Source organism: Pteropus vampyrus, unplaced genomic scaffold (assembly GCF_000151845.1).
Source record: "Pteropus vampyrus isolate Shadow unplaced genomic scaffold, Pvam_2.0 Scaffold541, whole genome shotgun sequence".
Lineage (NCBI taxonomy): Eukaryota > Metazoa > Chordata > Mammalia > Chiroptera > Pteropodidae > Pteropus > Pteropus vampyrus.
Genome location: NW_011889322.1, coordinates 1289154 through 1312341, shown reverse-complemented (window position 1 = coordinate 1312341; position 23188 = coordinate 1289154). Strand labels below are relative to the sequence as shown.

Below are 23188 nucleotides of genomic sequence, written 5' to 3'. Positions count from 1 at the left end.
TCCATTTTTATAAAACTGAAGTTACTGCAAATGGTGCTAGAGGTTTCACGGCAAATATGAATTCCTGATTGGCTGCTATAAAGCATCCCTGCTCTCTCTGCTGCAGCTCTGTCGCTCCGAGACAGATGGAAGCGATCCAAGGAGATGATTAACTTCTGAGTCCTCGAAATGTCCTCACGCTTGCCTTGCCCTAGATTTCAGTACTGACCTCCAGCTTCTCTGCAAACATGCAGTTGCATGGCTTGATAAATCATACGAACCCTTCTTTTGATCACAGTTATCTACAGTTTACTACTTAGGAAGGGAAGTTAATCACCCAGAGGCACTTCACAGCTGCACACACGTCTTCCCTTATCCTCCAGCACTTCGCATATTTTCCACTTTACCTGCAGCGGATGGCTCTCCCAGTGCAGTGTATCTGCACCAGATACACCTTTGCAAGTGAGCCACAGGCCCACTTAGTCCTGTTCTCCCCTGCCTCTCTCTACCCAACCCAACCAATAATCCACAGGAAGACAAGATGCTTGAGAGGCATGTTCTAAGAAGTAAGTAGGGGGGAGGAGACTGTCTCTGCAAATTGAGGTTTTCTTGTAATTGGCTTGTTTATCTTATAGAGAATTTTGCCCCCTCTTCCTGCTCTGGTCTCTTGATTTTTTTTCATTATTTGGGGCATCAGTGGGCCTCTGGTAGGCCAGCTGACGCTCAACGGCATAAAGTAGATGAAAAACTCTGCAGTCAGTAGAAAAGAAAAACCGCTCCAAACAAATGACCCTTCCCATCACAGTATGGAGACACAAGTGAGTTGGGCTGACGCCCCAGACTTGCTACTGTGATGCCATGTTCAACTGTGGACACTTTGGCTATTTCAGCTGAGTCATAAATTAAGCCTACTGCTCAGGTAAAACCAAACAAGGTCAAAGGTTTTTTTTAGGAGTGACCACAGGTAATTTTTAAAATTAGGTAATGAAACACCAAAGCTTTAATTGATCAAGGTTCTGTATTAATCATTGAGGACTCACTAAACTGTAAAGCATACAGTCTAACTGCCAGATATTGAATTTCTGCCAGAATGCCTATTTAAACCAGGAAACTGGACAAGTGAAAAGACAGATAAAGTTGCCTTTCAGAAAACATCTAGATAGTCTCTCCCCTCCATCACCCACGGGGATGAGCTTTCTATGGTCTTTAGAAAGGAAAGGGAAATGCTACCTCTTTGCCTGTAACTAGTCTCATTAGGTCTGATCTCGAAGCCCAGGAGGGAGGCTTTCTTCTGGGGAGGCAGAGAACAACAGCAAGCTTCCCGTACTGTGAACTCACATTCCCCTACAACCCCCCCTATCAACCAAATCTGATCTCACCACCAAGTTGCACATCTTGAAACAAGACAGCTCCAATTCCTGTATCAAACATCCTTGTATTCACCAGGTACTTGAGGTGGTTCTGTGGCTGAGTGGCAGGGAGACAGGCCCACATGACTTGGATTTACCTGGGCCAGTCTATTCAACTCCAGAATGGCAGAACTAGGGAAGGACCTGCTAAGTGCTCTTTTTTTAGGACAGCAATGAAAGTGCTGTCAAATCATTATGGGATTTTGTATCAAGAGGTGATTTGCAGGCTGAAAAAAGTAGATTAGGAAACCAGAATAGTTTGCGTGAATGAATGTTTAATAGATGAACACCAGGCTTTAAGGAGCCAGAGATATTGGGGTTAGATCTCCACTTGGGGGGGTGGTCACAACCTGGGTAGAATTTTCACTTCTTGCCCTGAGCTGGGTTCTCTGACAGAAGAACAGGTAAGTCACATTGCTTATTTTCTAGAAAATGCTTCTGGTTTATTCAACAGAATAAGTAAGATGATAGAAAATGATTTCTGTCACTTGATAAGTTAGCATTTTCTCCTTAAAAGAAGTTAGACAATATGAATCTAATTAATTTAGTAGGTGTTTTAAGTCCTTATTTTCAAGAAGGGTTTTAAAATGTATCTCCAAATGGTTATAGATGCTTCACACTTATGGAAATTACTAGTGTGGCCCTGAATTAGTGGAAAACATAGAATTAAAAAAAGCACAAAGAAGGAAGCTTTACGCTGTCAGAATGGCCAACACAGTCAACCCATTACTTTGAAATGAGCCAAGTTCCCCCAATTTTGAACAGAAAAATTGTCAGATTTAAAGGGAAAATGTTCTATTACATTTGAAGCTCGAGAAATCTGTAGGAAGTGTAATGACAATGGGAACCTCTATTTTTCTATTTCTAGGGCATGGTCTTCTGTCTCACAGTGTGCTGCTCAGCAGTTACATAATCGACAGGAGCTACGATGCTAACTTACTAGTTGATTAACTACTGGGCTTGACCAGGGCTTGGAGAGAACATCAGAAAAAAGTCAAAGGGAACAGCATGGCCTATCACTAAATCCATGCACGTTTCCTACCTAGGACAGGGTCATGTATCTTTTGGGAAGAAGCTTCAGGATGTATCAGTCCTAGTTTCTGATTTCTGATTGTATTTTGCAAGCAGGTCTTCAGAGAGTGTCCACACTTTCCTAAAATAGGTTCTCATTCATTCTACCAGAGTCATAATGACATTTTGTATTTACATATCTAGCTTTGTTGAAATATAATTTATACACCATAAAGTTTACCCATTTAAAGTGTGTTTTAGCATATTTACAGGGTTGTGAAACCATCTTCATGATCCAATTTTACAACATTTTCAATCCTCCCCAAAAGAAACCATGTAATCACTGGCAATGACACAATATTGTAAACTGAGGGCTTTCTTCTCTTGCTTCTCAGTGCATTTTGTTGAAGGAATCACTTATTTAATAAGTCAAAGGGTAAAAATAAAAATATAGATGAAAGGAACTAATATGTCAGATTTGAAATGTTTTGATCCAGAGTCCTTTCTCCTTCTACAGGAGACTCAGACGCAGTTTTGCTGTCAGCTTTTGTGAAAATCCCGGAAGGAATTCCAGAAGATCACGTGGCCACTGCTCTTAGAGCACACAAGCTTGTGTGGTTGTCATAGGGAAGGCTTTTTGATTGAAATAAAAATACTCAGGCTCAGCCTGCCACCATAGAGGACATGCTTTCCACCCATAAGAAGAGATAATGAGCTTAAGTGATGGGTTTTATTTCGGAGGAGCTGAACTGGACTACTTTACACAGTCGATTACTGCTTATTCCACAAAAGAGAACTGAGAAGCAAAGGAGGGTGGTGACAGGTCACTAGGTAACACTGAGGTACCTACCAGCTGGCCAGGGGGCATCTCCAGCTATTTCTGACATTATAAGAACCTCACTTGTGGTGAGAAATGGGACTTTGTCTTTACTTCTTGATAATTCTTTAACATACACACACACATACATGCACATGTGTGCACATACACACACACATAAAACTTTAGCAAGTAAAAAAAAACCCAAAAACCCCAAAACAATCAAACACAAAAAAGATCTGGCATGTGCTTTCTAGAAAGTGACTTTCTATATTCCTGTTCGACTACCTTTACTCAGCAGAGCCGGCTGTCTAAAACAGCTTGAATGTGTTAGCTGATTAGGTCTATAGATCTCACTCAATAATATAAGTCAGAAAAAACCAGCCGAAGCACAGAGTAACAAGTCAGGCACTCAGGACCATGAATTGGGTTATGTGCATAAAGTATTCCAAGAGAGAATCTCATCAAAAGACAGATAGCTCCCGGGGAAATGATATGGAAAAAGTCTGAAGAAAACATCTCAGAATAAATGAAGTACTTATTGCTGAAAAATGAGCTTAGATCTCAACCAATTCCAAAGTTCAGAATTTACTGTGCCGTTCAGGCCTCTTCCTCTAGTTCCTTGTCTCTTGTTTCACTGCACAACAAGGGACTCACCACACTTTCTGTGAAATACAACAAGGCGATTTTTGCAGTAATAAACTCCACACAGGCATGACAAATCCAAGCATGCAAAAACGTTTAACATCCCAGTTCCCAGATACTTGAGGGACAAAATCCGATTATGAATTATATGCCACAATAAATAGGGCTCAATGTTTCATAAAGCAAATTATAGTTCATAAAAATGACAAAACATACCTGTCAGACAGAGCGTGGAGAGTGGTTCTCTGCGCTGCCTGCTGGAAGGAAGGTAGAGATGTTTATTTAATATTCTGACTTTTAAATTATGTGCTCGATTAACACTTAAAAAAAAAAAACTCCATGTCACACACATTTTTGCCATGTGGCCAAATATTAAACTACTAGCAACACAGTGAGAGCCCTGTCCTGTTATGAAAGGAACATTCTTGAAGGGTTAACTGAAGCGCCCGTGGTGTCAACCTGCCACCAGAGGGGGAGCGTGGGGAGGCGCGAAGTGCTGACAGGTGAGGTGAGACAGGTCCCAAGAGACCCCATGAGAATCAGAGCTATTTCATTTTTCCTACCTGAAATTATTTTATCATTGTTTTATTCTACTTTGCTGTAGGGAAAAAAAAAAATCTGTTTTGGTTCCTTTACATCTTCTCTCCCAATGAAAGCGTGATTTTTGACCCAATTTTCAGATTTATTGAAAAAGTCACCACAATTGGAAGCTGGAACACTGACTGGAAATGAGATGATATTGTGAGATTATTGATTTGTTGTAGGCAGAGTAACAATTTTGTGGCAAGTTTTTAAAAAGAGTCTTTAGAGATTCATATTGAAATATTTATGGATGCAATTATATGATTTTGGGATTTGCTTTAAAATAATATATTTGGAGGGAAGGGAAGTGATTGGGCATGTAAATGAAACAGGATGGCCTTGGGTTGCTAACGTTGAAACTAGGTGATGAGCACACTGGGAATCATTATATTATTCTAGACATTTTGTATGTGTTTGAAATTTTACACAAAACAAAAACTAAGAGAACATGAAAAGGCTGGATTCTCTCCATTTTGTACTCACTTTCCTTTCGTCTGCCTAGTCTATTTTTTGTCTGCTTGCCTTCCATTGCTGAGCACTGAGACCTCAGAAGACAGGGGGCACACTCTGTCCTGTGTCTCAGAAGTCTTAAGTAGGAGGGGCTTTGAGCATGTCCTGTAAGATCAAGGCTCTCTTAGGGTGTACCAGATGAGATGTGCACACGGTCTGTTTTCACCTTGCATGTGACACGTGTCAAGTGTACTGTTTACCAGGGACATCAAAATGTTTCCCACATTATTTCTCATTACATTGGATAGGAGACAAAACAGACAGAATCTTCACATTAGAAAAACATGACCCATCAGAACCATGATCCTTGTTACAGAAATGAAATCTACCCTCAGCGATAAATACATGTCCTGGATCGCTTGGCCACTCCAACATGCACCAAATTCCTACCACGTGTGGATTACTACACTGGGCCCTGGGAAGGATAAAAACAAAGCAGAAAAACTAGTTATGGTCTTGGGGAAGCACAATCCCAAGGCAGGAAGTCAGACTATAGGTCCAGGGATGACTTGAAGACACTTATAAACTAACATGCAAGTAAAAAGATGGAGCTAGGACAGTGCAGATATGAGTGATAGCTAATGGTGGTGGGTCGGCAGCTCCCCAAATGTGCCTGAGACTGTCAGCAGGTGCTCAGTAAACATCTGCTGAGGAAACATTAAATGAATGAGACAATTAGGGAACCCTTCCCTCCAAAATCTGAGCAAAGCTATAAAGACAAGAGGGATGCGGTCAGGGAGAAGTGGTGCTGGTTGTGCTGGATTAGAGCGTGGAGCAAAGGCCTGTCTGAGCCTCCAGCAACAGTTCTCAGCTGGGGTGCTCCTTCTTCCAAGCTCACGGGTGTCTGGGACTAAGGAGGGATGTTTCTGCATGTTCCATTCCTGGCAATTAGTGCCTAGAGCCAGGCACTAATTGGGACCTTTCAAAGGTCAGGAAGGTCCCCTATACGATGAGGAACAGTCCCCTGAAAATGACAAGGGTGTTTCTGTGGAGGAACGCTGCAGCAAAGTGGGAATGAAAGACAGAGCTGACAGAAGTGGCATGGAGAACATTAGCTTCTGGGCCTAACCACAGGAAGTGAAACTAATTTAATAACAGGAACTTAGATAATTTCCACAGGGATATAACCACAGTGATTTAGGAAAACACATAAAATCTGCTGAACTGGGCACTGAAAGTTTCCCATTCTGGGTGAGGATTTGCCATTCATTTATGTTATGGACCCTAAGTTTGGCCCTCACCATACGGCTCAGCTTCCAACTACTCTTTCTGCCCTGAATACGATGATGAGGGAGTTAGGCCCATGTCCAGGCTTCTGGGGACAATCCACAGGTTAATGCCTGTCCTTCTCTGGATTCCAGTGTCATACAATCAGTTCAAGAGAAGAAAGAAGATCTACAGAGCTTTCTCTTGAGGACACCCAAGGAAGTAGAATGAGGTGGAAGAAAGAGGTGAGAAGCCTGAGGAAGGTTTTGGCGACCAGGAGCCCCTCTGACACCTCAGAGGATGGGGCTGTCCTCTCTCCTCTCACTCCTTTCTCTGTGCCAGCCCAGGAGCACGCTCACCAAAAGCACCCAGCAGGTGATGGGCATTGTTTCCAGGTTTGTCTCCTAAAGGGTTCTCTTATCACTCAGCAAGATAGCTTTCACTCTCAGCAGCTACACGTGAACTTAACTCTGGACTCTTAACTCTGGCTAAACATACAGAAAGTATTTTGAACTCCCCAAAGGAAGGACATCATTTTGGCACAAAGCACTGGACACTGACTCTTTCGGGAATTACAAAAATCATAAGAGATGTCACTGAAAGTTCAAGAGAAATCTTTAACATGGCATGTGACTTTTCCCCTAGCCTGGGCTGTCAATATTTAAAAAGTCTATTGACTTTTTTCTCTCCTGCTTCTGAGTACTTCCCGCTGACTTCTGTGATAAGGAAGCAGTGCTAACTGAAGTGAAGCCTATAAGAAAATGATTTAAAAAGCAAAACAAAACAAACAAGAAAGAAACTCAGCCACTTGACCATCACTGGTGTGGTGTGGCCCGAGTGGTGGTACCTGCTGAAGGTCACTGCACGAGACTGATGCTGGCCACGTCCCCTAACACAGGCTGAGCTGGAAGCCTGGAGCAGGGGCTGCTTTCCTCTAGCAGATGGACGTGCTGCAGTGACTGAAAGGTCTTTTTTGGGCTTAGACATTGGACATCCTAAGCAATGACTTTCTGTGATCTCACTCTTCAATCTATCCCCTCAATGTTTACTACCACACAATTAACACTATGGTACTTGGCACATCGACTGCCTACACCATGAGTTTTAATGCCTGATTTTGACTGTGCTCTTTAATTTGCAGTTATTCTAAAGCATTGCAAAACTTTAAAGGATGCCTCATCACCCATGAAGAAAGGACCTGAGAGTATGTTAAATGTTTTAAATAATACCTTGAGAGAAAAAAAAAAGCTTTATGGCATTAGACTAAAAGTATATGCCATATACCAAAAGCAACAGCTGCCAAAATTTTTTTCGACTGCCTACTTTTTTAAAATATACTTTGGCTTTTGGACACTATTTTCTTTTACTGTTGGAAAATAATAAAATAAATAAACATTGGAATTAAATCGCAGAGAAAAAATTACTTAGGTGACTCATAACTGAAGCCTGAAAAATGACTCATAGTAAACTAGATGAATTGCCCAATTTCCTTCTTTCAAGAGTCATACGTTACAGCAACCATATTTTTCTCTTCCTAAATCATCTGTGCTAGTAACTTTCCTCTCATCTAGTTTTCAGCAAAATAGGTTGAGAGGGTTAAGAGAATCTTCATTGATCTTTCCTGAGTTCATTACTCATTCAGGAATGACTCTGAAGTGTAAGTCTAGGAGACAAAACAAGTTTTCTGCCAGAAATAATCATTTTTCAGGTTCTCTTCAAGAGATGATATCTTCTCTCTGTCTTCATTACAGCAAGCTTGGTGCTTGGTGCTTAATCAGTAGGCATTCAGGTTTCAAGGTATGCTAAATAAATTACCAGTAACAATTTGTTATTAAAGGAAAATCAGAGAGGAAATGAAGTGCCCTTATTGTAACTGGGTGGAGTGTAGGACAAATTCATAGATATTGTAGTGGGGAGAACGAAGAGAAGAGACTGAAATTCAGAGGAGTACCAGGATGATCCAATGTCTTTCTTACTTGATAGAATCAGAACTAACATGTGGACAACTCTATAATCCAATCTGAAGTACATAAGACGTGCAAGTAATATGCTCTGCTAAGGCAACAATCAAAATAGACAAAGCTCTTGCCACACTGTACTAAGGGTCTAGAGGTGAGTTGGACAAAAAGATAAACATACACAAACATTCTAGATTATAGGGGCTAAGACTGAAGAGGAGAGGGTGCTGTGAAACACTGTGAGGGGGCCTCACCTGGAATGTAGTAGAGGAAGACTCGCTATGTAAGGGATAACACAGCTGATGCCTGATGGGTAAAGAGTAGTTACTGAATCAAAGGGATGGGAGTGGGTGGGGAAGGAAGGGCTCTGTGTAGGTCTGGATCCTCGCTCAGTTGAAGGCCCACAAGAAGGTTAGTCGTGGGGGAACTCAGTGAGCGGTGAGGATAGTGGCAGGTCCCAAAGGCTTTGGAGGTCAAGTGAAGGATTTTGAACACTATCCACAGGGCAATAAGAAGTCACTGAATGATTTACATTAGGGGAGGTTGGGTGAAGGACGATGAGACCTGTCTGTATATTTTTTTGCATGTACTAATGAATTTAAAATTAAAATGAAAGAGGAGGGAGTGAGGCAGTATGATTTACATTTTTCAAATATTGCTCTGGCTTCTGTGTGGTGAATGGATTTGGGCAGGAAGGGACAAAGTTTGAGGTTGTTGCAGTAATCCAGGCAAGAGAAGTGCGTGGTAGCACTGGATATGGAGAGAGTTTGTGGAGGTAGAACTGAAGAAATTCATGGCCAGTTGGATGTGGCAGGCCAGGGGAGGTGGCAGGAATGAGTTCCAGGCTCTAGCCTGAGCCCCTGGTATGGATGGACAGTCACTGATTGGGATGGACAGGTTGGGGCCGGGGCAAAGGCAGAACTCAATTTTGGGTGTGCGAAGTTCAAGTTGCTTCTGGGATGTTCAAGCGGAGATGTTGAATAGATAGCTGGATACAAGAGACTGTAGCAGTTAAGTGCCAATTAAGTACAAAGCATCAATACATTGTTGACAAATGACTCATTAAAAGGAGATATGTGGCTAATTTTTCTGGATCTACATTTTGCTACCATTCTAAGAGAAGTGGGTTTAGGGTTCAATTGGTTAGAAAATATCGTCGTTTCTCCATCCCGCATACACGCAACCTCCATCTTTGCTATTCACAACATCAGGTTTATTTTGCTAACAATGAAAGCGGGAAGTCTTTAGCAGTGATTTTAATCATTTCGCTCCACCTGTGTTAGGACAGTGTATCCACATTCAACTACCTGAGTAAATGCCATCACAGCTAATCTTAGATCTCTTGTGTTTTGCTGTTACTGATATGAAATTTGGTCCGAATCCCTTATCTTTGTAGGAATTCTGTTTGGCAAGGCCTTATTTTTTTCTTGCCATTCTTCTTCAGTTGAGACTTGTATTTATTAACTTATTTCACTGTTGAATTTCCTTCTACATCTATTAACACATTTTATGTTTCATTAACTTAAGTTTTATGTGGTTGCTTTTCATTCGAGTCCTAGTTGATGAGTCTCTTAAGTTTATGTTGTGAGCTTCCATTTGGTGTTTTTCAATCCATGTAGTAATATAAGCGAGACAAAGGAAAGAGCCTTTTCCTCTGTGATAATGAGCGCTTTGCATTTTCAGACTCCCAGAAATGATGTCTAGGAAGCCTTTTGTTCAGTATCCTCTAACCTTATTCACTTCTCTGCAGGGCTCAGACCAAGTCAGGGACAACGATATAATTTATCATGCAAATAAGAACATTTCTGAGAGTGAAAGAGGATACTAGCCATATGGGAGTTGGGGAGAACAGGAGAAAAGTGCTTTTCTGAGCCCTCTGGGCTGTAAGGCTCCTCCAATAAAGATGACTCTGCACAGATATAAATAAGATCAGGATGAGAAGACAGAATTTCTGGGGCTGAGGAATCTGTTGATAAAGAAAGCAAACAGCTGAATGGAGTTAGCAGTAGACAGACCACTCTGATTCTTGGTGTCCCTGTAAGTCAGGCTAATGCTTATGTCATTTTCCCATTCTTCTTCCAACTGCTCCTCCACAGGGAGGATGTGAGAAGGTGATTTCTGTGGATGACAAATTCCTGCTTTTTGCCATGGCTCCAATCTGAGAGGTTTGTTGGAATACACTTCTTTTTTTATTAGCTTATGTTCTTTATCTATTTTACTTTCTTTAAAACTAGGGTACACTTTCATCTTTGAAGAACATTTGACTAGTTTTTTTTCCCCCCCACACTGGATTGCTTAGGTTTGTTTATGTCTACCAAAAATGTGATAAATAACAAACATTTCTTGAGCACCTATTATGTCCTAGAGAAACAGTGATGAGGGTCAATAAATACCAGAAGTTTGCCTGGATAATGTTACCTCATAATTTGGATTCTGTTACCAAATGACTGGTTTGGGGGCCTTGCTTGAGGTCAGATTGTCAGTGAAAGTCCTCATTTGGCAACTAAATATTCTGAGAGGGATTAAGAGAGCATTTCTAGGACACTTTCCTCACTAGAGATACATTATGAACAATCTGTGACATCCGCCATGTGTGGTCCCTTCTGCTTCCAGGCCCTGGGAGTTTTTGCCATCACAAATGAAAATGCAGGGGCAGCTGCTAAGATCTGGGAAAAGAAGAGAAAGGTGTGGGGACAATGTGAGCACAGGCCATGGGGGCTGTCCCCTGTCTGCTGTGACTGATGTCATACTATCTTCAGAGGGGCTAAGGTTCCACTACGGGCCTAGAAGATGGTGGGCCACCCTGACTGCCACAGGGCAATGGTGTGGGCCTGAGGGTCACACTGGATTCCTGGAGAAGGCCAGTGGGACAGGGAGGCAGGTGTGGGCATGGCAAGAGGCCAGTCTGAAGTGGGAAGATGATGGTGTGAAGACCCATGGTGCAGCCATGCATGAGGCTACCAGCATTCGCCACAGAGGCGGGGGTGTAGAAGTTAGCTGGGTGATATCTGGCCCAAGCTAGGTCATGGGGGGCAACTTGTGCTTCATGAGACGTGGCATTGTTGTCCCATTGCAAGTAGCTGCTTCTACTTGGGCAGCTGAACACTTAGCCTGTGAAGGGCCAAACTTAGGGAGGCTAGATACCAGCATCTTGAAATAGGAAGTGGGTACCAGTTACATCTTGAAATAGGAAGTGGGTACCAGTTACCTTTTCTACAAGGTCTAATCCACAACACATGGCACACAAATGCTTGACGGATATAATGTCACCAGATGATCAAGCCCTAACGGTGCCTCTCTTGAACCCCTGATGGGAGATGGATTAGCTTTTATCTCATTCATTCATTCAATCTGATCTCATTCCAAAAATGTTTTGTGTCCAAGGATGAGAACTCAAAATTGGCAATGGGATTTTAGTCTTTAACATAGATTCTAAAGTTTATTCAAGATTCTGTTACTACAATTACAAACCAAGCATTCCTTTTTTTTTCTTTTTTTTTTTTTAAGGAATGAACAAAGCAGTATTTTGTTTTTAAATAGTCATCATCTTTCAATTGTGAATACCCTTTTAGGTCAAAGGATCCGACAAATCTTTGCTAAACTATTATTTTGTTAAAAACCAAAATGGCACCTTCTATGAAACTGCTTTCCTTATAAGAAATTAAATTTTTCCTTGTGGTGTTTTTCAGTCACAGCTTCTATCAAGGTACTAAATAGGTGACTATTTGTGGCCCCTGCTGGACAGGTGGTAAACTATTAGTCTCTAATCTTCTGGTCCAAACATAAATATTTTGTCCTCTTAAAGAATGTTCACAAAACTCAATCCTCATTAATTATGAGCTTGGTACCTATGTTCTCAAAATGTTTAGGTTGCTTTGTAGAGAAAGACATGACAGAGTTATGCAAATAACAATATGTAACATCTAGCCAAAACCCTTTAGTTTTCAAACTTTATCTTCATTGTATGCATGTGAGACATAATCGGGGATATAAGTTTAAATTCCATGTCCCCAATTTTAGTTATAATTTTCAATTGTCCAAGTGGTATGTGTTCATTATAAAAAAAATTAGTATACATAACAAGTGAAACCCCCCAAACAACAAATCAACAAAAACAACCTCCATCTCACGTCTGAGGTAACAGCTACCATTAGCAGTTTGGTGTGACTCTATCCCTATTTCACATGTAACCCCCAAATCAGGGCTGTCTTGGGGCCAGTCTGAGCATGCTGTTGCATCCAGAGAAATATAAAAGTGCTATGAAAGCCCTGAAAAATAAGGTAAGTATCAAAGATTCGTGACCAGAGAGGGTCGAGGGGGGATAGGCTGTAACACCCCACAGAACACTCAGAATCTTCTTTACTCACCTGTCTTTTTTAAGTCCCACACTGTGTGGCAGTTGCTTTGTTTCTCTCTGCCTTCTCTAAAACTCCAGGCCACCATTCTCCCTTCCTCCTCCCACCTTCCAGATCTATTCTTCTATAACTAGCTCCTTGCCTTTTCTTATATAAATCAACTGTTTTGCATTTTTCCTGTACTCCTCTCATTCTATTACCTAAATAAGCAATTTTTTGAAAGTTCCAGGAATGCAAGTAAAGATGTTAAAATGTATACTTCCATGGTTTTACACTCATATATATACTTCCATAACATCCATTTCTATCAATATAAAATATTTTCTATTAATTTACTTTAGTATTTTTGTCCAGGTTCATTAAGATACTGAAACAGAGGTTCAGTACAGTTAGCTTGCTCATGGTTACAGAACTGCTAATAATGGAACCTGGCCAGCGAGGTCCCACAGAGCACCCCAACCCTGCCTTGGCTTCACAGGACCATTCAGGGGAGAGGGTGAAGAGATGGAGACTAGAAGAATTTTGAATTCTGCCACAGTCTCACCGCAGAGAGGACCACTGGGACACTGAGTGGACACTAACAGACATAGGGCAAGCTTTCTCTGGGGTGATGAAGAGGAAGTGTAGGCATCATCTCTTAGGTGTTTGCAAAAGAGATGGGAGGGATTCAGGTTTCTGGAACTCATCTCTTTTCCTCCAGAGTTTTACAGGTAGAAGTATATTGTTTATCTCAGAGCTGGCCAGAAACTCCTGGGGAAGAACTATTTTTACGCTGGGCTCACCGTGACAGGACCATGTATACAAAGGAAATGCTGGCCTGGGGCAAGTCTGGGCAGGTGCACAGATTGCTAAGGATTCCTCGGGCAAATGGTGCAAATCTGCTGATGCTGTTGGATGACAGTGGAAGATCCAAGTTCTGCAGTCAATTCTCAGAATTGTGAGAGTGGCAAAAAACTTTGGATTCTGGGATAGAGCACTGGCAAGGCAATATTGCCTTCCACGTGAGTGTGCGAGTGTGCGTGTACACGTGCTTGTGTAGCATCTACAACTCCCAAGCGAAAGCAAACACAGAATAACCATTGTATCTAATGATGGCTGAGCTGCTGGGAGATACTCTACAGTGGCAAAGTGGATTTAAATTCCTGGTGCATGGAGTAAGAGGTGAATTGGAGTATGGAGGGTGACATAATTAAGTTCCGCAGGTCCTCCCACAGCTTTGCGGCCTGCTCATCAGGGCTTTGGTCACTGTATGCTCCTGGAACTCATCTCAGAGGGCAATTTCAGTGCAAGCCAGATCACGAGCACCGTCCAGATGCTGATAGCCCATTAATGACACTCATCTTTGGCACGGTGGGTGGACACTAGGTTTAGTCACTTCCCACTTCGTTGAGTTTGCCAAATGCCTTTTGGAGCTTTTACCCAAGTCCTTATGTGACCTCGATATGATGTTCGGTGGAATCCCACTCGCTTTCCACTGGCCACGGTAGGTGGTTGATTATTATGAATACCACTGGTGCCTAAGCTTCAAAATGCAAATGTTACTTTGTTCTTGCATAAAGACAAGACAGAAGTGACATAAAAATTTTGATAGTTTTGTTAAACAAGTAACCTGCATTTGAAGAACCAAAATCTAAGTCTGGCTTTATGTTTCACTTAAATGTCTCTTTTATTCAGACAAAATAGCACTATTTGAAGGTAAAAACAGGTTTGTAATAGTTAGGAAAGATTCTCATAATTGCACGTGCGAATCAATTATATAACAGAAGAGAAAGCTGAACCAGTTCTGATTGTGCTATTATTGGTGTTAGAATTTTCACATCTCAAGTGACCACTGCTTTATGGTTTACACGTGAAAGGGTTTTCACATATAATATGCTGTAATGACATACTTTTCCTTGAACTGCCTTGGACTTTTAAGAACAAAGTCCAGGCTGAAAGGAGAGGTACTGAGAGACAGGGTGCTGAATCAGACCTCCCAGAGAGAGATTCTGGCTAACTCACACTCTGGTCCTTTCCTAGTGCAGGTTATCTGACCTTTCAGGGACTGTCTGGTCCACTTCTTTAAGATGGCCTTGTTTCACTCAGCACAACCTGCTGGCTACAGATCCAGGCAGGATGGAACTGGAAAGTGCCAAGGGACACTGATTACTCTCCTTTTAGAAATAACAGGTTAAGAGAGTCTCCAGAGAAAAGCTGTGCTTATGAGATAACCAGCCCCACTTGGAGAAGATATGAGAAAACATGGACAAAAACAAAACTTTCCAAATGCGTATCTGGACCAAACACCTGAATGATGTAGGTAAATCCTTTACTATGTGAAACCACCCAAGCCTGGACAGGAGTGATAGCATATAGTCCAAGGAGCATCCATGTTATACTTCTGAAAAAGCTATTGAAGAAAAAACCCATTAAAGTCACAGGACAAAGGGCTATTCCTCTGACTTAAATAATAATGTCCCCTGGAGGGAGAATTCTACTTCCTTTGCCAACCAGCAGCCCTCCTGGCAGCTGCATTTGAGAGAAGCATGCCTATCAACCAATGACATGTGGCCCTTCTTCTGGTCTCTCAATGGAGAGTCTATTTTGGTGGTACTGATATGCACCATTAACAAAAACTTGGCTTAGCTCAAAAAAATCTATCTCCTTCCATGAATTCTTCAACTTAACAAAGCAATGATTCTCATTTTTATGTTAATTGTTTGTCCAAATTTAATGGATCATGTTTTAATTTTTACATAATTTTTCCATTTTTCAGATTTCTATTTGGGGTCCTCAGACTGAAATTAGTTACATCGTATGGTCCAGGCTGGTTGGACACAACCAAACCTACATAAATCAATCAGGCCCCAGAGGAGGTCTGAAAAAATATTTTAGGAAACAGGACATGGGCCTTTTATACCTCTGTGCTCAGTGACATTTAAGCTGGCTGACCATTTCAATTTTGGAAATTACAGTTCATTAACATGATAAATAGGCAATCACCTTTTTGTGTATCTCCACCTATGCTAGTGCTTTTCACAAACATTTATAAAGAGTGGCACAGTATAATAAAATCGGCCATCATAAAAGGATTTTGCATTTGCTTCTGGTGACAGTAAAATTTTATTTAGAAAATATGATTACTTAACTAAGTTTTGAGACTTAAAAAAGCAAACAAAAACCTTCTGTTGAACATTTGGGTTTTACCGATTGTGACTGAAGGGTCAGATATATGAATACTTCTATAATTACTTCAGATAGAGATGAAAAAGATCAGACAGGCAGTAGTTTGCAATTACAGTGACTGTTCTGTTTTTATATTAAAAATAAATCAATGTATCAATCAGTATGATTAAATTGAGTATTTAGCTTAGGTGCTTGAAACAAGATTAAAAATAAAAACAAAAAACTACTTTTTTTTCTATTTTGCTATTAGGTTTAATGTAACTAATACTATATACTTCTTTTGTATAGTCATTGAGGGAAGGGCATATCCTGGCATTTAAAATTTACTTTAAATTTTTGAGGCTAACTTATCATAATGAATATTACTAATATGCAATTTAAGACCAATAAGCCCATGTTTTGCACAATGTTTGGCGCTTATTAGGCATTCGAGATTATTCTCAGAATGATTTTTACATAAAAATTTTCTAGCTCTCGTTTGGCTACCAATAATATCTACAACAGAGTTCAATTCTAATGTGGGAGAAACTTGATTTTGGAGCCTTGCCCCTCAAACCTGGTCCTGATTACTGCTTCAACTCCTGTTTATATAATTCTACACAATTTTGGCAGGATTCAAGAGCACATACCAGGGTGTTGGCTTTTAATGAATCTCCTGGGACGTGAATGTCAAGCCGACTGGATGAACTCTGGCCATAAACCCCAGACAAGCACAATGACTGTATTTATTCAGACTTGGCTGCCTGCATGCAGATCGACTCTGCGGGTAATAAATTTTCACAGGCCAAGAATTTCAGCATCAACCAAGCTGATCCTGAGAAGAAAAACGCACCCAGGGAAGTGAGGTTGGGCTGAAAAAACCTCCTATGTTTTTATTCCACGTCTGTGCATCATTCGGCTAATTTGTTTGGTCACTGATTGACATGCACAGCCAGAGGTTCTTTTTAAAAGCTCTGCTTTCTGTTATGCAATTGTCATATTAAAAAAGGATAAAGGGAAAATTGAACAGCACTCATTGCAATGAGTAATCTGCTTTTAATATGACACCACGCTAAGGAGCACAGATGTGACATGAGAATGTCCCTTGTGCCTTGAGCAACCCAAGGTAACAAAAACCAAGAAGAGCAACTCAGTGCTTGGGGCCCCTCCCCTACAACCCTGACATCTGGATGTAGCCAGCCTCTCGGTTGACACCGAAATCTTCTTTGAGAGACAACCAGTACTCCACATGTTAGAGTAAAGCATGTATTGGCTTACTGACTCAAAGATTTGTGTTAATTACCTAGATATTTATTAAATTAATTGTGCTCTCCAAATATTGATTGAGGATTAAAGGGGGACTTTTTCTTCATGGTGAGAAGCAAATTATGCCAGTAGGAGAATTTCCCTCTACAGATTCTATCCAATGATCATAGTCTGCAAAATTAAAATTGTCAGTTTAAGTGGATAAACCATGCTCGTTTAAAGAGAAAAATGCAGTTACATAATTAAAATGAAAAGACTGCCTAATGTGTGGATAATGTAATTACGGGAAGCTGCAGGCACATACATAGCCATCCAGTTTGGAGCCTGCTCCCTCACTTTCCCTGAGTTTGTACATCTGTCATCTCTGAAATGTCTGTAGCCGACACTGTCTCAGCTGCTCCTTGCCAATGAGCTTTAGCCTTGGGTCCCTCTCCTCGTGCCTTCGCCATCGTAATTTCATCTAGATATTTGCTGTTGCCCAGCTCCCAAGCTTACCCTCATGTGAGAGGCAGAGCTGTTTTTCTAAACAAATGGGAAGACATGGCAACAGAACTCATCTCTCCCTTTCCAAATCCTTTTAAAAAATTCCTTTGGTACTTAGTACTTTCAGGAATAATTCTGTTTTAAATCTTGTCATTTCTTCACATTCTTTCAGGGATACATTGGCCTTTGGAATTGTTAAAACCAAGAGGACAGAAAAGTGGATCAAACCAACTGCTACATGTATCCTGTGTCTTTCATTTACCCAAATGAGAAAAATGATTCTCACATCGTTGGTCCTATTTTCAGTTTGAACCTCATCAAATGTGAAGATTATAGGAGCAAACATGAGGATATGCTTCCATCTCAATTATACCTCCAAAGTTTTGGGTAAACACTGCACGATCCCAGCTCTAGAAGTTATAATCAAAATTCAGCTATCCTTGAAAGGAAAGGCTGTGAGAAACCCATTCTCTCAGTTTGGGAGACTTCTGTCTGAGATAACTTCTGAAAACCTGTAAGTTCAATATGGCTTCACATTAAGCATATTTAAGAAGTGGCTTTAGACATTCCTATAGAGACTGAATAAATGCTTTTCTCCTCAATAGGCAGATTATTTGTGCATTACTCTTTCGCCAACTTATGATCTTGGGTCTTCTGTTTTTACCTTCTTCGTTATAACCTTTGATCTTCGGATTAGACTAATTTGAAAAATCATAGTGTTCAGTAAAAGAAATAAAGGTAGAGTGAATGTCATCTTTGATATTGGACAATGGACAACAGGAAATACTCTCAATTCATCTCAACATTATACAGTTATTTAAGCATCAACCCAGCAAGTACTTTGCGCCTCTGCTGTGCCAGACACAGTCTCCCAACTCTGGAAACTCCTTGGCTAGTTGGTAGATATAGATATCTTAGAGAGTAAACATAACACATAACCAAAGTTATAATGAGATATAAGAAAAAAGGTTAAGGTTATTGTGAGAGGGACTAACTAGGGTCTAATTTAGATAAGGGGAAGGCTCCTTAGAAGAGCAGGTTTTCCCTCGGGGAAAACGAAGGAGTCGAGGCCTTGCAGGCTCTGAGGCACCTGAGCTTGGCTTGTTGGAGCTGCTGAAAGAAGGCATTTGTGGTCAAAGTGCCACGAATCAGCTCATTGTGAAGTGAAGGGAAAGAGGTGGGTGAAGCCATACTATGGGCTCTGGATTTTATACCAAGCATAATGGGAAATGTACTTAAGTTTTCAGATGAAGAAATGACTTGATCTGATTTATATTTTTAAAAGATCACTGTGAAGAGGTTGCATTATAGAGAGGGAACAGAAATATGCTAGTGTCTACCAGACAGGTTTAGATTAGCCAGGGTGGAAAGAGGTGGATTGACTAACATTTAATTTTGGAGGATGAATTTATAGGACTTAGAGATAAAATTTAAGTGAAGAACAGGAGTCGTCAATGGTGAGCCCAGGTGATTTCTAGGCACTTCTGGGTACCATGCAGGTAAGAGTGGCCAAGACTAGAAGTTCAGCTTGGCACAAATTGAATGTGAAATGCTTGTGAGACATTCAAGTGGAGAAGTCAAGTAGGTTTGTCATTCAGAAGAGAGTTCTGTGCTGATACAGCTTTAGAAACCGTAAGCATATAAAAATTGAAGGTCATGGGAATGGATGAGGTCATCCAAAGAGAGAGAGAAGTGGAAAGAGAAATCAGGAATAAATGCTGAAAGATTCCAGCATTTAAGACTAGGTAGAGGAGGAGCTGTCAGCAAAGAAGCCCAAGAAGAGAGAGTCAGGGGGCAGAACACCATCCAGGAGATTTTGGTGTGAAACATGTCATGAAAAGTGGGTGATTGATAGTTTTCAATGCTGAATGTCTTCTGGTGAGATAAGAGACTGAAAAGGGTCTGCGGAGGTCACTGTTGACCCAATGGGTAGCTCTGGTGGAGAGCTGGGGCAGAAAGGAATCAGGGGAACCAGTCATCAAGGAACTGAGAGGAAATGGGGGTGGGCTTTGGATAAGAGGAAGGCGGTGTTCTCAGTAATACGAGGGAAGGGAGAGTGAAGATAATGGTAGTTGTGTGGATGTGTTTAAGAAGAGATGAGGCTTTCCAGTTAGATGCCAGTCAGCCATGGCATGCACCAGGGAAATGAAAATGAATAAGATACAGAATGAGATTCAGGTTGCTCAGTCAAGTCAGAAAGATGAAAAACCAAATCCTACATTGTCCACATATTATCAGTTCTGTGATGGAGGTATTTATAGGATGCCAGAGAGAAAACTTGTAAAATGCCATGACCAGTGAACCATTATAAGTTATGTATATTTGATGTAGTACCCAGAACAGGCACTAAAAAAGCTGCACAAAGAGAAACACTCAAAAATACTGCAAATAAAAATGGAATTCCTACTGGAAGACAGAAAAAGAAAATATGATAAAAAAGTAAAGTGGCAGACCTAAGCCCTAACGTAGCAATAATCATTAAATGCAAATGGTCTAAATTCATCAATTAAAAGACAGGCACTGGCAAAGTGCTTAAAAATATGACAACTATATGTAGTCTATGAGAAACTCATTTCAATATAATGATATAGGCAGGCCGAAAGTAAAAATTGGAAATAGTTACATTACACAAACACTAATCAAAAGAATGCAGCAGTGGCTATATTTATCAAGTAGACTTTAGAACAAAGAAAATTACATTACCTGAGATATAATGGAACACTGCAATGATAAAAGGGTCAATTAACCAAGAGGACAAAGAAGTCCTAAATGGTATGCACTAATAACAGAGCTGCAGAGTATGTGAAGGAAAAACTGACAGAATGGAAAGAAGTAGATTAATCCACAATTATAGTTGGAGGCTTCAACACGCTTCTACTAACAATAGATAGAGCAACTAGACAGAAAATCAGCAAGGACATGGAATAACTCAACAACACCACCAACCAACAGGACCTAACTGACATTTATAGAACACACCACCCAACATCAGCGGAATACACATTCCTTCAAGTGCCCACAAGACAGATACCAATATGGACCATGTTTGGGGCCATAAAAGTTACTCAACAAGTTTACAAGAATTGAAATGATACAGAGTGTGTTCTTTAACCATAACAGAACCAAACTAGAAATCAGTAAAAGATCACAGGAAATCTCCAAACATTTGGAAACGAAACAACACATTTCTAAATAATGTTTGTGCCAAAGAGGAAGTCTCACTAAATTGAATGACAATGAAAATGCAACATATCAAAATTTGTGGGAGTTACACCAGTGCCTCAAATTGATAATCTAGGCTTCCTCCAGAAACCAGATAAAAATAACAAATCAAATCCAAAGCAAGCAGAAGGAGAGAGAATACAAATAAGAAACTAATGAAATTGAAAGCAGAAAAACTGACAGACTATCAAAGTAGCAAAAAACTAGTTCTTTGAAATGATCAATAAAACTGAGAAACCTCCAGCAAGACTTATGGAGACAAAGATAAAGATCAGTATGAAGGATAAAACAGGGGCTATCAGTAGAGCCCCGAAAGTGCAAGGACAATAAAGAAACACCACTCCGCACACATAAACACGACCATGTAAATGGCATGATGGACTAATTGCTTGAGGAGCACATATAACTATAATGTTTCAATGTGAAATAATCTGAATAGCCCTTTAATTATTAAGAAAATAGAATCTGTAAGTTTTTAAATCATGAGGCCCACATGGTTTCACTGTTGAATCCTGACAAATATTTAAAGAAGAGTTAACATTAATTTTATACAATCTCTTCAAGAAAAAAGAAGAGTAGGGAACACTTTCCAATTCATTGTATAGGCTGGTATCTCCCTCCTATCAAAACCAAAGACAATGCAGAAAAGAGACCCACAGGACAATATCCCTCATGAACATAAAAAGATAAATATGAGGATGCAGAGCAACTGGAAGTCTCTTACATTGCTGGTGGGAGTGTCAACTGTATAATCGCTGTGAAAAATAGATTTGGATAACCTATTCAAGTTGGCCAAACACACCCCGTGGCCCAGCATTTCTTTCTACTCTTGGGCACAGACACAACAGGAATGTGCCCATGTGCTCACCAAAAGACGTGTACACGAACATTAATCACAGTGTGATTCTAACAGCCCTGGACTTCCTCGTGCCATCAGCATGATGGGTAAGTCACGGTGTACACATGGAGTGAACTGTGATACAGTAATAAAAGGAACAAATTTCAATGACACGCAATGTGGATGAGTCTCACAAAGATAATGCAGACTTCAAGAAGCCAGAAATAAAGAGCACATCTGCTGAACGACGCCACTGATATGAAGTCCAAAAATTAGCAACATTACACGTTAGCAAACAAGAAAGCAGTTGTTCTCATTGAGGGCAGTGACTGGGCGGGGACATAGGGGACCTGAGAGGTTGGTCATGTCTGCATCTTGATCTGGGTGCTGGTCACATGGGTAGTTAAGTCATAGTATGTGGTTTATGAATAGTCATCAAGTTGTATTCTTAGGTTATATGTGGTTTTCTCTATGTGTCTGCTTTATTCAATTATAAGTTGACTAAACATGAAAAAAAAAGTCTGTTGGATCTGGTGACATGAAGATAATGGTTGAACACAAGTACTGAGGGAGTGGCAGGCTTTGGGGACCACACATCAATTCCTATTTCACAAAGGGTGACACTGGAGCAGAGAGCAGTTCAGGGATGGGGCCAAGGCTGCAAGGCTGCTGAGTAGCAGGGCAGGTATTCGAATGCAGGGAGCAGGGCTACTGAGCTGTGCTTGCACACTAAGCTACCTGTTTCTTTACCTTAGAGAGCACAGAGGCCATGAGGATAACAGAGTGCTCAAACGCAAGAGAGTCTGAGGCTACTTTAGCAATGGCAGAAAGGGGTAGCAACCTTGTGTAGCAACCTCAGGAAGGTGATGCTCGTGTAGATGTCTCTTTATCACAGTGGCTGTACAGGCCAGCGAGCAATATTCACAAGGACAACTGGGTATCATGCAAGAGAAGGTGAAGCATATTAGTTTACTATGTTTACCAAGACGGGAATATATATTTTTGAAAGATTTTGGGTTAAGGGACAAACTTCGAAAAAAACATTTGCATTGTTTAATTATCTCCCAACACCTGAAAAATGCAGTGGGTGTATGTGTGTTGCCTGTGTACACAGGCTCCATCCACTCTTTTGAGGTACATACATATTTTGGTCTTGGAGAGGAAAAAAATACCGTATCTTTAGTCTTTTTTAGAAGCATGGGAATTACGATTTTGTGATTAAGCCAGGGGATAATCACAGGCCCGAGCCGATAACTTAATTAGTGGTAGAGTGATCACTGAAGCTACCACACAAAACTGCTGTGTGGAGCCTTAATTAAAAGAGAGGAGATTACTGAATAAGTCATTCATTGTCAGCTGCTTTCATTGCAAAAGGTGGGAAGGTGCACACACATAGGACCAAACGCAAGAATAAAGGATCTGACCGGCCTGTTCACAACATCACATTACCAATGGCTACTGATTGGAAAGAAGTTACTAATAAAGCCAGATGAGTCAACTAAAAGTTTTTACTGCCTTAGGGAATATGTCTAGCATATCTTTGTTAACTTGTTTATTTTTGTTTGTTTGTTTGTTTTTTTTTTCCAAATAAAGTATTCACTGGAAACATTTCCTGGAACTAACTCAGGAAATTCTGTCCAAATTCAGAAAGACTTGCTGAATGAAACAGTCTGCAAATCTCTTTTTCTAATATAAAGTATGTTCAATCTAAATCTTTGCCATGATTAAATAAACAATGCACCTATCTGAACCTCTCTGTGGGA

The 23188-nt window shown here is 40.6% G+C and overlaps 1 protein-coding gene across 3 annotated transcripts in view; it reads right to left on the bottom strand.

Annotated features, from left to right (window-relative positions):
* The window catches only part of AFF3 (AF4/FMR2 family member 3), a 431623-nt gene that overhangs the window by 73578 nt on the left and 334857 nt on the right, over window positions 1-23188 (bottom strand). For 2 of the 3 annotated variants that reach the window (XM_023525221.1, XM_023525224.1), the window contains one exon: window positions 4078-4118. In XM_023525221.1, coding sequence (XP_023380989.1) covers window positions 4078-4118 — 41 coding nt within the window. The remainder of the gene's footprint in view (window positions 1-4077; window positions 4119-23188) is intronic. The other variant, XM_023525223.1, reaches the window with a different exon arrangement.